At 44.8% G+C, this 14,493-nt stretch overlaps 1 protein-coding gene across 1 annotated transcript; it reads right to left on the bottom strand.

Moving 5' to 3' along the window:
* Positions 1-53: 53 nt before the first annotated feature.
* Positions 54-14,432, bottom strand: LOC109905433 (serine/threonine-protein kinase D2; the record flags this gene model as incomplete). Its single annotated transcript, XM_031818572.1, has 14 exons — positions 54-3,099; positions 3,296-3,381; positions 3,513-3,780; positions 3,989-4,087; positions 6,331-6,492; positions 7,128-7,234; positions 7,350-7,422; positions 7,551-7,603; positions 7,996-8,317; positions 8,774-8,851; positions 11,184-11,295; positions 11,378-11,540; positions 13,994-14,065; positions 14,204-14,432. Coding segments are annotated over 14 exons (2,046 nt in total), but the record flags the coding sequence as incomplete, so codon positions are not given.
* Between the last annotated feature and the right edge of the window lie 61 nt (positions 14,433-14,493).

The following is a 14,493-nucleotide window of genomic DNA, read 5'->3' as shown; positions in this document are numbered from 1 at the left end:
GTCTCATTGTTCAAGAGGCAACGCGCTGAATAAAATGACACAGATGAAAAATGGTATGTCAAGGTTTGTACTGATGTTACATATAAATGCCGGGATCTTCGATAGGTTTACATTCGCAAGGCATACGTCGGTCACACTACATAAAGACATGGTTATACGTGTACATTAATAGTCCTTCATAACTATGCTTTTCTCCTAGACAAATCTACTTCACATGGACATGCAACTTGTTGACACGCTAGGTTCATAGTCAGTCATCAATATCATAGCCCTCCTCCCACACTTTAACATTGACTCCAAAGATGGGCCGTTTGTTGCCTTTCTACTGTATCTAAAAGAGCAATAGCATCCCCCCCCCCCCATTGGTGTTTATTGGTGTCCATGACAAACAATTCAGAAAACGTCCACATTGCCTCCATCATAGCAGTGTATGTCTACAGGTCTAGGACCCACTCGAACCACCATGGCTTGTGATTTAGTACTTCCGATGACGAGCAGTCTCTAGTCTTCCCTAATAAGTCATCATCAATAATGGCGTTGCACCAACCAGGACAGTTCCGTGCATTTTTCCTATTTTGTTGCATTACAACCTGTAATTAAAGTAGATTTTTATTTGGATTTCATGTAATGGACATACACAAAATAGTCCAAATTGGTGAAGTGAAAAAACAAAAACAGAAAAGCTGTGTGTGCATAGGTATTCACCCCCTTTGCAACGGAGCCCCTAAATAAGATCTGGTGCAACCAATTTCCTTCAGAAGTCACATAATTAGTTAAATAAAGGCCACCTGTGTGCAATCTAAGTGTCACATGATCTGTTACATGATCTCAGTACCTGTTCTGAAAGGCCCCAGAGTCTGCAACACCACTAAGCAAGGGGCACCACCAAGCAAGCGGCACCATGAAGACCAAGGAGCTCTCCAAACAGGTCAGGGACAAAGTTGTGGAGACGTACAGATCAGGGTTGGGTTATAAAAAAAGATCAGAAACTTTGAGCATCCCACAGAGCACCATTAAACCCATTATTAAAAAATGGAAAGAATATGGCACCACAACAAACCTGCCAAGAGAGGGACATCCACCAAAACTCACAGACCAGGCAAGGAGGGCATTAATCAGAGGCAACAAAGAGACCAAAGATAACTCTGAAGGAGCTGCTAAGCTCCACAGCGGGGATTGGAGTATCGGTCCATTGGACCACTTTAAGCCGTACACTCCACAGAGCTGGGCTTTATGGAAGAGTGGCCAGAAAAAAAGCCATTGCTTAAAGAAAAAAATAAGCAAACGCATTTGGTGTTTGCCAAAAGGCGTATGGGAGAAGATACTCTGGTCAGATTTTGCTTTTTGACCATCAAGGAAAGCGCTATGTCTGGCACAAACCCAACACCTCATCACCCCGAGAATACCATCCCCACAGTGAAGCATGGTGGTGGCAGCATCATGCTGCGTGGATGTTTTTCAACGGCAGGGACTGGGAAACTAGTCAGAATTGAAGGAATGATGGATGGAGCTAAATACAGGGAAATTCTTGAGGGAAACCGGTTTCAGTCTTCCAGAGATATGAGACTGGGACGGAGGTTGACCTTCCAGCAGGACAATGACCCTAAGCATACTGCTAAAGCAACACTCAAGTGGTTTAAGGGGAACATTTAAATGTCTTGGAATGGCCTCGTCAAAGCCCAGACCTCAATCCAATTGAGAATCTGTGGTATAACTTAAAGATTGCTGTACACCAGCGGAACCCATCCAACTTGAAGGAGCTGGAGCAGTTTTGCCTTGAAGAATGGGCAAAAATCCCAGCGGCTACATGTGCCAAGCTTATAGAGACATACTCCAAGAGACTTGCAGCTGTAATTGCTGCAAAAGGTGGCACTATAAAGTATTGACTTTAGTGGGGTGAAAAGTTATGCACGCTCAAGTCCTGTTTTTTTGTATTATTTCTTGTTCCACAATAAAAAATATTTTGCATCTTCAAAGTGGTAGGCATGTTGTGTAAATGAAATTATATACAACCCCCCCCCCCCCCCCCCCCAAAAAAAAAAATCATTTTAATTCCAGGTTGTAAGGCAACAAAATAGGAAAAATGTCAAGGGGTGTGAATACTTTCGTAAGCCACTGTATTACTACATCCATTTCTGGCGTTGTTTTCTTTGCTGTCATTTGAACTACAGATTTCCTCTGAGACCATGACACCCCACAAGCACTGATCTGCTGCCTACAGTTATAAGCCTTTTATCTACCATTCACAGGCACTAAATGACTGGTCTGCAGCAAACAGGTCTGACAGCACATGCAGGGCGATTCCACTCATCACATTCAATGAAAATAAAAAGGAACGGTTCATAAGGATTTGTTTATGGGTGGGTATAAGTTACGCATTAGTGGATCGATCGAGTCCTTAATGTTTTTTTTGTCTGTCTCTCTCCCTCCCCATCTCTCTCTCTCTCACATCCAAACTGACCTTTGCCATACTGCAGTTTAGACTGAATGAGCACACTGCAGCAACGATATTCTACACATCCCCTGACCACTGGATACAGTATGTCCTTGTGGGATACAGAAGAGCAGTCTGTTAAACTCAAAGAGTTCTAGGGTTGAAGAGAGAGTGGTCAAGGATGGGGTCTGGAGATTGGACAGGCTTGGGCAGGAGTGGGACACCATTAGTAGACGGACAGGGGCGGGATCATGTCTATAGAAGGCGCTGTTCTACAGCTAAACCTCCCAGCCTCACCCTCCCCACTCTCCAGACCTCCAACCATCCATCCAGCCAGCCCCTCTGTCTCTCCACTCGCTCCCCACACTCCCCTCCTCTTCCCTGGGTCAGTCTTGAGTCCCTTGGGCCCTCGTGGGTCCTGGTTCTGCTGGTTCTCCAGGTTCTCAGAGTATGCTGACCCTCTCGGTGAGCCCCTGCATGTCTGCGTCCTCCCCGGCCTCATCGTCGGAGCCAGGCGCAGGCAGAGGGGGAACCAGGTGGGCCGGGTAGGGGAGCGTGTGCTCGCGGGCAAACATCTGCCAGCGGCAGTCGTCGCTCTCATGGGTGATGTAGCGCTCACCCAGCTTGGTCTCCAGCTCCCTCAGATCCAACCACGTCTGGTAGTCCTGGAGAGGAGGAAGGGAGGGAGGGAGGATAGACATGAAGGGGAAGAAGATAAGAGCATAGAAGGAGGGAAGTGGATGAGACAAGAGGTTTGAGGATGGAGAGAAACATGAGAAATAAGTAAGTTAGGGGGCCTTGTGTCTCCACTGTAGGTAATGGACTTCTGTATAGCCGCCATGATTCTGTTGACGAGCGTACCTGTAGATAGGAGTGACTAAGGCTCTTGTCCACGCTGTAGCGTTTCCTCATCTTCACCTGGAGCAGGTTGTTGATCAGGTCAGTGGCTGAAGAAAAACACAGGCACACAGGTGAGAACAGTATGTGTATGCCAAAATAATCTGTATATTTGGGTATACTTACCCATGCACAAGACACTTGCATTGGCCATTTAACGGTGCAAGTGTGTGTGTCTTACCATCAGGTGAGATCTGTTTCCAGGGGTTGGGTGGGTACATGAAGGCAGCGTTGTGGATCTGGTCGTTGATGTCCTCGTCCTCGTTGAAGGGGAAGGTGCCACTGAGGCTGACGTACATGATGACTCCTACAGACCACATGTCCAGGGAGCGGTTATAGCCCTGGTTGAGGAGCACCTCTGGGGCCAGGTAGGCCGGGGTGCCCACCACCGAACGCCTGAACGACTTCTCACCAATGATACGAGCAAAGCCAAAGTCACACAGCTTCACCTGGGGGGGGAGAGAGAGAGACAGACAAGAGTGAGAGGGAGTCAATAAGAAGAAGAAATACTGCATGAATCGCTACTTTGGAGTAGAATAAAGTCAGGGTGAATTTGTATACTATGCATTAAGGTGCATTACACGGAGTAAAGGGCTGTCTACATTAGCTTGGATGTGTAGAGTCTGTGTGTGATAGTGTGATGACAGGGTTCTGTACCTGGGGGAAGGGCTCGGCAGAGGCCAGCAGGACATTCTCAGGCTTCAGATCACAGTGGACGATGTTCTTAAAGTGCAGGTTCCTCAGAGCTGCCAGAATCTACACACACAAACAAACCCGGATTTGGCTTTGACTCTCTGGGTCGTAACAAGAAACTAGAAACACACACACAGAGAGTGAGAATACACCCCCGGGAAAAAAAACATGCACCTAGAACGTGTGTGTTACATAGTGAGTGAACACGAAACGGTGACCAGCAAACCCTCAAGCGAATATGAACATTGCGGCTTAAATTGTTTTTTTTTAAACTGTATCCAAAATAGTATCAAATCTTTTTTTATATATTTCAAATGCATTTCAAATTTGAATCTTTGCTAAAAATGCATGTAATGCCTGACCATATTCCAGAAATGCATGGCTGCGACATCTAGTCTACAGGGTGGCTAAACTGGTTACTAATGTGGCTTCTTAAATGACTCGTTACGTATTGATCAGTAGTTAGGTTTCCATCCAAATTGGCACAGATTTGACTGTGAATATTCTGAAATCGGCATTTTCCCACCAGAGATGCGTTTCCATCAAATTGACTTGTTGCAGATGAAAGGTTGTCCTGTGATGACGCAGTGCACATAAAAATACATTGTGGTTAAATTCCCAAGTACTGAATAAAAAATACAAGGTAGAAAATACAAGTTAAATGGGTTTCCATCACATTTTCAACTCTACTGAAGGTTTTTTTCACAAAAATGTTGCCTCATATAGCGAGTGTGTCCTCTATGGTATTGGCACATGCACTCTAGCCAACAGCGCTATCTGCTTTTGGCTAGAGAACACGGAGTATATCAAACATTAGGGACACCTTCCTAATATTGAGTTGCCAAAGTGGCTAAACTAAGTTGATCTTATTCGGGCAATGGGCACGGCCATCTTTGACTTTGACTACTTGTGTTTTATAGTGAATGGCATTCTGGGATTTAGGGAGTTTTCACTTGTCAAACACAAACAAACATGGCTGCCGTCGTAAACAATTTATCCTCTGTTAGCTGACACGTATCTCGTTGTGCCTGCCAGAGATGTGGTACATTGTAAACAAGTCTAGCTGTTCGGTCGCTAACTTGTGTTTTATTTTTGTTATTTAGACTGGTTCGTGGATTGAGTTTGGCTGTGGATGTGTTCTGTATGATGCTTGGCGTTCGCATTTATCTTTTACGATGAAGTTCGCATTTATCTTTTACAATGAAATATGAAATTGAGGAATAGAGTTGTGAATAACTTAATTTTCCTTCAGTACAAAACATTGTTTAGAAATGTTTTCTGCATCATACGTTCTGTTGCTACTGTTCCAAATCACATATTTGCGATAGTACGCTGCAGGGACCACTCAACAATGATCACAAATATGAGCGTGAAAAACCCAGCAGCGTTGCATTTCTCCACACAATCCGGTGCGCCTGGAACCTACTACCATACCCCGTTCAAAAGGCACTTAAATATTTTGTCTTGCCCATTCACCCTCTGAATGGCACACATACACAATCCGTCTCAGTTGTCTCAAGGCTCAAAAATCCTTCTTTAACCTGTCTCCTCCCCTTCATCTAAACTGATTGAAGTGGATTTAACAAGTGATCATAGCTTTCACCTGGTCAGGCTATCTCATGGAAAGAGCATTGCGTACATAATGAGATTATGATGGACCAAAACAATCGTATTTTATTTTTATACGATTTTTTTTCTTCTCCAAAGGGCAGCCAAGCATCAATTATCTTGTGACCAGAATAAAACAAATTCACATAGAAATGTGAGATCTGTCATTCTCATGGCAAGCAAGTCAAAGAAGCAGTAGATCTGTTCTATGTGTACCATTTCTATGCTTCCCGTTCTTAAGTTTTGTTTTTGGCATCTTTTACTTCCTGTTTAGTACATCAGCTTCAAACAGCTGAAAATACTATAGTTTTGGTTATAGAAATATATTTCACAGCAGTTTAGATGGTACAATGATTCTCTACACTATACTACTTGTTTTGTCACATAAACTGAATTCAGGCAAACTATTAGAATTTTTGCAGCCCGGAAATGGATTTCTGAATAGGGCATCTTAACTTATCAAAAGGCACTCATTTCGTGGAACATTTCAAAATGGACAAATACATTAATTGCCCAATTGTAAATATTTCACATGTATCCTAAAAGGATTATGAAAAATACAATTTTAAATGTATTTTTCCCCCATACGAGAGCAAGAGCACACACACACACACACACACACACACACACACACACACACACACACACACACACACACACACACACACACACACACACACACACACACACACACACACCTGTGTGATGAGGAACTTGGTGAGCCTCTCTGGGAGCCGTCCTTTCTCACTGGACAGGATCATCTCCAACATGTCTCCATGTAGCTTCTCCATCACCACAAACACCTTCTCTGGAGTCTCAAACATACACTCCAGGTTCACAATGCCCAGGTGACGTAGACTCTGGGAGATGGAGAGAGGGAGGGGGATGAGGAAGAGGGAGAGGGGGAGGGGTTTGAGCGCGAGAGGGAAAGCGTGGGGAAAAAGTGCCGAGAGAAGAAGAGAGAGAGAAGAAGAGAGAGAGAACGGGAAGAAGAAAAGGGAGGAGTGACACATAGGGCGGGAGAGAAAGAAACAGAGAGGTAGAGCGGAGGGGACGGAAGAGTGAGAGAGATTTAGAATGAGTATCAGTTAGTTAGAGTATAGTGTGAAGACAGTGTTTACTGACCTTTATCTAACTACACCCCATAGAGATGATAACGATGCTGCAAAACCTGCCAATGTAATTGAATGCAGTTGGCATGACAACCCCACGATGTAAAAATGAACCCTCGTGGCCTGTACAGACGTTGGACCTTAATTTGATCACTCTTTTGTTGCTGATAGCGTGTAGTGTATTCGAGGTTTGCATGCCAAATGGCACCCCATTCCCTACATATTGCACTACTTTTTATCGGGGTAAGAATACGGTGCCATTTGGGATGCAACGCTTGTGTGGCAGCAGTAAGTCACCAGCCAGCCAACAATTAGCTGATGAACTAGACTTGTAGTGGGAGACCCGTTGAAAATGTGTTTCTGCGTCTCCCCCTGGTGGTCACCTGCAGTATGGCCACCTCGTTCCTCAGCTGGCTCTCCTGCTTGGTGGGGAAGCGCAGCTTGTCAATCACCTTCACCGCCACGTCGCGCCCTGTCTTCCTGTGCTTCCCTGGTGGCGGGGGGGGGGGGGGGGGGGAAGAGAGGAAGAGAGGAAATTACAGGAGTCTGATTAACTGAGATTCAACGACTCAAAACAGAGAGTGTAGACGATTAGGGACACTCACCCCCATACACCACTCCAAACTGGCCAGAGCCGAGGATTTCATCTGCAAATATCTGGTACACCATACCAATGTCCTGGAGGATAAAAAAAAGTTTTTTTAAGCATCATCACCATTATCATCACTACAAAGTCCTGGGTAATGATTGTGAACGGGTATAATGTACGATCATGTCTTACGACCGCGTGGCAAGAGACGACTCACCACGTTCTCCTGGATCACACTGTTGGACACTGAGATGCTGACTGAAGCCTGTCCTGCGGATCAAAGTCAAAAATGCTAACCATCCACACTAACATATACAGGACTTCCACCTGAGCTTATGTGGGATCACGACAGAGAGATTGAGCGTGTGTGTGTGTGTGTGCGCGTGCAAAGAGCTCTGAAAACAAGCTTCTGAGTTCCTCGAGCTATGGACTGCATACCACTCAGAAGCCTTTCACTGTTAAACTCCCACAACACCAGTCCTCTCCCCACACACACACACACACACACATACACACTAAATCCAGACTAAGAACATGACGGAGATCAGATCCAGACCTCGTGATTCTGTTCTTCAGATGGCTAACATTAGAACTAAGACACTTGGGAATGAAAGTTTCTCAAAATGAACATATTATTATTGTAAGGTGATATTATATCTTACTGTGAGGAGTGTGTCCCTCTACCGGTGGTGCATCCTGGAAGATGACTGGCATGAGGGCCTGGCGAATGGCGCCCTCCCACGCCTTGGCCACTTCCCGCCCCACGCCGCTATTGGGCACCACGTTGCTGGGGGAGGGGGGTGTGGGGGGGAAGGCCTGGGGGGTGGTGGGGGGCAGGGCAGGGACGTGGACGTTGGGGTCCTCCCCTACAAAGTAGCGCATGGTGCCCATGACAAGCTCGAAGCAGTGGGGGCTGGTGCCCGGCGGGACCAGGGTGAAGTCACCTGCGGGGCGCACCTCCAGAATCTCAGACAGAGGGATCTCCTACAGGACGGGGGGGGGGGAGGAGGACGTGAGCCCAGGGGATGTACGCAATCAATCATGTGAAGACAAGCGCAATCGAGACATTTTTAAAAAATGTTTTCTTTTTTTTACTTTGAAAATGTGGAATAGGTTGTGTAGATCATTAGGATTGTTTTTTTTCTTTCAATCCCTTTTAGATGACATTTTAAGGCAGAAAAATGTGAAAACTCCGCAAGGGGTGTGTAGACTTTCACCAGGTCAATGTATGTGAGAGCGTCTACACATCTGTATCGCTTTCTCTTCGGGGTTTTAGGCTGGGTATCTGTATAAGCACTTTGTGACCACTACCGATGTAAAAAACAAAAAGGCTCTATAAAATAAAGTTGACTGATCGATTGACTGAGACCAGACTCACATAGTACCTGTGATGTTTATTGGCTTGCTAACCTAGTTGGGCAGAGCTGGAGAATACAATACCTTATAGTACTTGTTGGTGGTGTTGTTCTGGAACAAGATGATGCACTTGCAGTCCAGACGCCAGTAGTGCCGCTTTCTCTGTGGGGGGTGCCGGAGGAGTAGGAGGGGACAGAGGGGTAAAGGGGGTCAACCAAGATTCACTGAGGGGGTCAGATGTTAAGCTGTGGTCCAGGAAGAGTGGACAAGGAGAAGGATGAGGCGGGCCAGCTGATGGGTGGAGGAGAGGGAACGAAAGGGAACGGTAGGAAGAGAGAAGGAGAAAAGAGACAGTGACAGTGTCAGTAAAGCCAGGACAGGTTGGCTTTGAGAAGGCAGAAAGTGTCAGGTAAACAGCAACACTTTGTAAGAGGAAGGAGAGAGAGAAGAGGAAGAGATTAAAAAAAAGGGCTGCGGATGTGAATTCAACACACGTCTCCCGGGTGTTTTCGTGCGGCGTGGAGCCGATATACACTATCTATCCCACTCAGCCGGAGACACACAAACACACTTTCACACAGATGAAAAAAGGGAGAGCATTAACGAGAGCATTAACGAGAGCATTAACGAGAGCATTAACGAGAGCATTAAAAGGGGAGGTCAAAGTTGCAGAGGTAAGAGAAACTCCGACCGAAAACATTGTGAAGAAGAGGCGGAGGACTGGAGGGGTAGGGGAGAATGATAAACAGTGTGTCAATGTCGCGGAGAACAAAGGTGGAGGAGAAAGTTTCTGTGAAAGTTCTAGAAAAGAAGGAGTGGAAACACTATTGTAAGGGAACCTAATAAACCCTTTCTACGGTCTTTGTATGTGTTCACCATGTATTAATCATTACTACAACATGTATTATTACATGTAGAAACCATTTACTAATCATTGTTTAGTCTTTCTGTAGTCCCTAATCTAAAGTGAGCACTATTTGTACTTTTTAAGTCTTTTTTTTGAATGACCAGTGTAATTTGTCACAACAGGATGGGCATGTGATTGGCTAGCTGACTAAACTCAACTTCAACGTTTTATGATGGCGTTGAGCGGCGACTAGGCGGACTGGAGCTCTGACATCACAATTTTTTTAATATATATATATATTTTTAAAATGTAAACGATTGATTTTAGCACCCAAAGAATAGCCCCCCATTTACACAGAACTATGTGGTGTGTAAATTGCCGGCTATTCCTTGGGTGCTGAAATCAGTCATTTTTTTTATAAAAAAACATCCTTTTATGTGAAGTTTATGTGGAGCTCCAGTCCGCCCACACTAGTCGCCGCACAATTCCAGCGTAAATCGTTGAGTTTAATCGGATAGCCATTGGTAGACATTCCTGCAGTACCTGGTAAAAGAAGAAGCACACAAAACAGGATGTGTAAGAAAATATATATTCATGTTAATTAGGTACCCTTAAAATAGAGTACAGTAAAAAATAAAGGAACGTTTTAGAAAAGAAGTAGAAAAAAAGTAACATTTGGTGTGGTAGAGAAAATGTATTTTATGCAAAAGAGAGAGAGAGAGAGAGAGAGAATAGAATCTGGTGTGGTAGAGAAAATGTATTTTATGCAAAAGAGAGAGAGAGAGAGAGAGAGAATAGAATCTGGTGTGGTAGAGAAAATGTATTGTATGCAAAAGAGAGAGAGAGAGAGAGAGAGAATAGAATCTGGTGTGGTAGAGAAAATGTATTGTATGCAAAAGAGAGAGAGAGAGAGAGAGAGAGAATAGAATCTGGTGTGGTAGAGAAAATGTATTGTATGCAAAAGAGAGAGAGAGAGAGAGAGAGAGAATAGAATCTGGTGTGGTAGAGAAAATGTATTGTATGCAAAAGAGAGAGAGAGAGAGAGAATAGAATCTGGTGTGGTAGAGAAAATGTATTGTATGCAAAAGAGAGAGAGAGAGAGAGAGAGAATAGAATCTGGTGTGGTAGAGAAAATGTATTGTATGCAAAAGAGAGAGAGAGAGAGAGAGAGAGAGAATAGAATCTGGTGTGGTAGAGAAAATGTATTGTATGCAAAAGAGAGAGAGAGAGAGAGAGAGAATAGAATCTGGTGTGGTAGAGAAAATGTATTGTATGCAAAAGAGAGAGAGAGAGAGAGAGAGAGAATAGAATCTGGTGTGGTAGAGAAAATGTATTGTATGCAAAGAGAGAGAGAGAGAGAGAGAGAGAGAATAGAATTTGGTGTGGTAGAGAAAATGTATTGTATGCAAAAGAGAGAGAGAGAGAGAGAGAGAGAGAATAGAATCTGGTGTGGTAGAGAAAATGTATTGTATGCAAAAGAGAGAGAGAGAGAGAGAGAGAGAGAGAGAGAATAGAATCTGGTGTGGTAGAGAAAATGTATTGTATGCAAAAGAGAGAGAGAGAGAGAGAGAGAGAGAATAGAATCTGGTGTGGTAGAGAAAATGTCTCACATTGTCAGTCGGTCAGTCAGTCAGTCAGTAGCATTACCAGTGTGTCCTTGTTGCTGTAGTGCACCACCCAGCCCTCTTTGATGGATGTGCTGGAGCGACGGGTGGTCTGCCTCATGGACTGAACCACCCTCATCAACGGGATGTTAGCGCTGAGGAACAAGCGGGACAGGGTTAGGTGGTCGGTGGGTGTGATACGTGTGGGCGTTAGTGTGCGTGAGCGTACGCGCGTACCTCTGGTCCCCGCCGACCCCATCCTGGCTGCTCTCGGGGGAGAAAGAGCCAGGGATGCTGCAGGCCTCGTCTGAATCGTCCATCAGAGAAGACTTGTCTGAGTCGGCATACTCACTGCTGTAGTCCATAGGCACCTCGTGGTCCACACTGGGACTCAACATGTCTGGAGGAGAGAGGAGGACAGAGCCAGCCACACATGACTACAAATTGATCTAGAGAATAGACAGACAAAACAGGGTAACACCACCTTCCATTACAACGCCCCACTATACCAGTACATACGTAGGCTGTACTTACCACTTGCGTTGTCTGATAAATAAATCAAATGCGCAAAGTAAGTACTATATAATATTAGTGCTCCATATAAGTACTAATACTGTATATAATATTAGTGCTCCATATAAGTACTAATACTGTATATAATATTGGAGATATGGATGTGGGTACGCAGACCCACAAGCCACTGCCCCGCATGATGAGTTTAATTTTTTGTGTGGCCCCCACCCCCCCACCCCCCATCAAAGTTAACCCTCCCTGCTGTAGACTACGTCCTCTCAAGTGCGGCTGGACAAATCATGGTACAACATGACACAACGTGATACAACATGACAAATCATGGTACAACATGACACAACGTGACACAACCCGATGAAACATGACACAACGTGACACAACATGACACAACATGACAAATCATGGTACAACATGACACAACGTGACACAACCCGATGAAACATGACACAACATGACACAACGTGACACAACGTGACACAACATGACAAATCATGGTACAACATGACACAACGTGACACAACCCGATGAAACATGACACAACATGACACAACGTGACACAACATGACACAACATGACAAATCATGGTACAACATGACACAACGTAACACAACCCGATGAAACATGACACAACGTGACACAACGTGACACAACATGACACAACATGACAAATCATGGTACAACATGACACAACGTGACACAACCCGATGAAACATGACACAACATGACACAACGTGACACAACATGACAAATCATGGTACAACATGACACAACGTGACACAACCCGATGAAACATGACACAACATGACACAACGTGACACAACATGACAAATCATGGTACAACATGACACAACGAGACACAACCCGATGAAACATGACACAACATGACACAACGTGACACAACATGACACAACATGACAAATCATGGTACAACATGACACAACGTAACACAACCCGATGAACATGACACAACGTGACACAACATGACACAACATGACACAACATGACAAATCATGGTACAACATGACACAACGTGACACAACCCGATGAAACATGACACAACATGACACAACGTGACACAACATGACAAATCATGGTACAACATGACACAACGTGACACAACCCGATGAAACATGACACAACATGACACAACGTGACACAACATGACACAACATGCCAAATCATGGTACAACATGACACAACGTAACACAACCCGATGAAACATGACACAACGTGACACAACGTGACACAACATGACAAATCATGGTACAACATGACACAACATGACACAACCCGATGAAACATGACACAACGTGACACAACATGACAAATCATGGTACAACATGACACAATGTGACACAACATGACACAATGTAACACAACCCGATGAAACATGACACAACGTGACACAACGTGACACAACATGACACAACATGACAAATCATGGTACAACATGACACAACGTGACACAACCCGATGAAACATGACACAACATGACACAACGTGACACAACATGACAAATCATGGTACAACATGACACAACATGACACAACCCGATGAAACATGACACAACGTGACACAACATGACAAATCATGGTACAACATGACACAATGTGACACAACATGACACAACGTAACACAACCCGATGAAACATGACACAACGTGACACAACGTGACACAACATGACACAACATGACAAATCATGGTACAACATGACACAACGTGACACAACCCGATGAAACATGACACAACATGACACAACGTGACACAACATGACAAATCATGGTACAACATGACACAACATGACACAACCCGATGAAACATGACACAACGTGACACAACATGACAAATCATGGTACAACATGACACAATGTGACACAACATGACACAACATGACAAATCATGGTACAACATGACACAATGTGAAACAACATGACACAACATGACAAATCATGGTACAACATGACACAATGTGACACAACCCGATGAAACATGACACAACATGACACAACATGACAAATCATGGTACAACATGACACAATGTGACACAACCCGATGAAACATGACAACATGACACAACATGACAAATCATGGTACAACATGACACATCATGGTACAACATGACACAATGTGACACAACATGACACATCATGGTACAATGTGACACAACATGACACATCATGGTACAACATGACACAACATGACAAATCATGGTACAACATGACACAATGTGACACAACCCGATGAAACATGACACAACATGACACAACGTGACAAATCATGGCACAACGTGACACAACAAAGACGTGTTTTGTCAGCTTTACCTCCTATGGTCTCCCCCAGGCAGTCGTTGGGAACTTTGTACGCACAGCGCTTGTGGCAGTTGAACTTGCAGTCTACGACACAACGCGAACAATCAGCGGCATTGTTAAGACAGTTCATCTTCCTCCCAATATGCATTCCAAATACGTTTATCCCCCTCTTGATAAATACCCAAAGGGGGTCCCCACATTGAACTTTCACCCCACACTAACCTTTGCATTGTAGCCCTTGTCGGAAGAGGCCCCGGAGCAGCCTCTTGCAGTACTGGCACACGGTGGGGCGCGTGTAGGAGTGCACGGCGAACGTGTGCGGCACCTTCACTTTGCTCATCAGGATCTTGTCCAGGTGCACCGGCCGGCCCGTGTAGAACCGCCGCGCCTCGCTGGGGGTCCGCGGCTGGAAGGGGACGCGAGGAGACCAAGAAACTAGACTTACACAGATCTATCAGTGGCATTTCTACCTATGTAAATCAGAGCGCTGGCATTCCCCTTAACTACCGCGC

The sequence above is a fragment of the Oncorhynchus kisutch genome, unplaced genomic scaffold (assembly GCF_002021735.2).
Source record: "Oncorhynchus kisutch isolate 150728-3 unplaced genomic scaffold, Okis_V2 scaffold1493, whole genome shotgun sequence".
Classification (NCBI taxonomy): Eukaryota; Metazoa; Chordata; class Actinopteri; order Salmoniformes; family Salmonidae; genus Oncorhynchus; species Oncorhynchus kisutch.
Note: the sequence above shows the minus strand (reverse complement) of the source record. Positions and strands in the feature narration are given on the sequence as shown.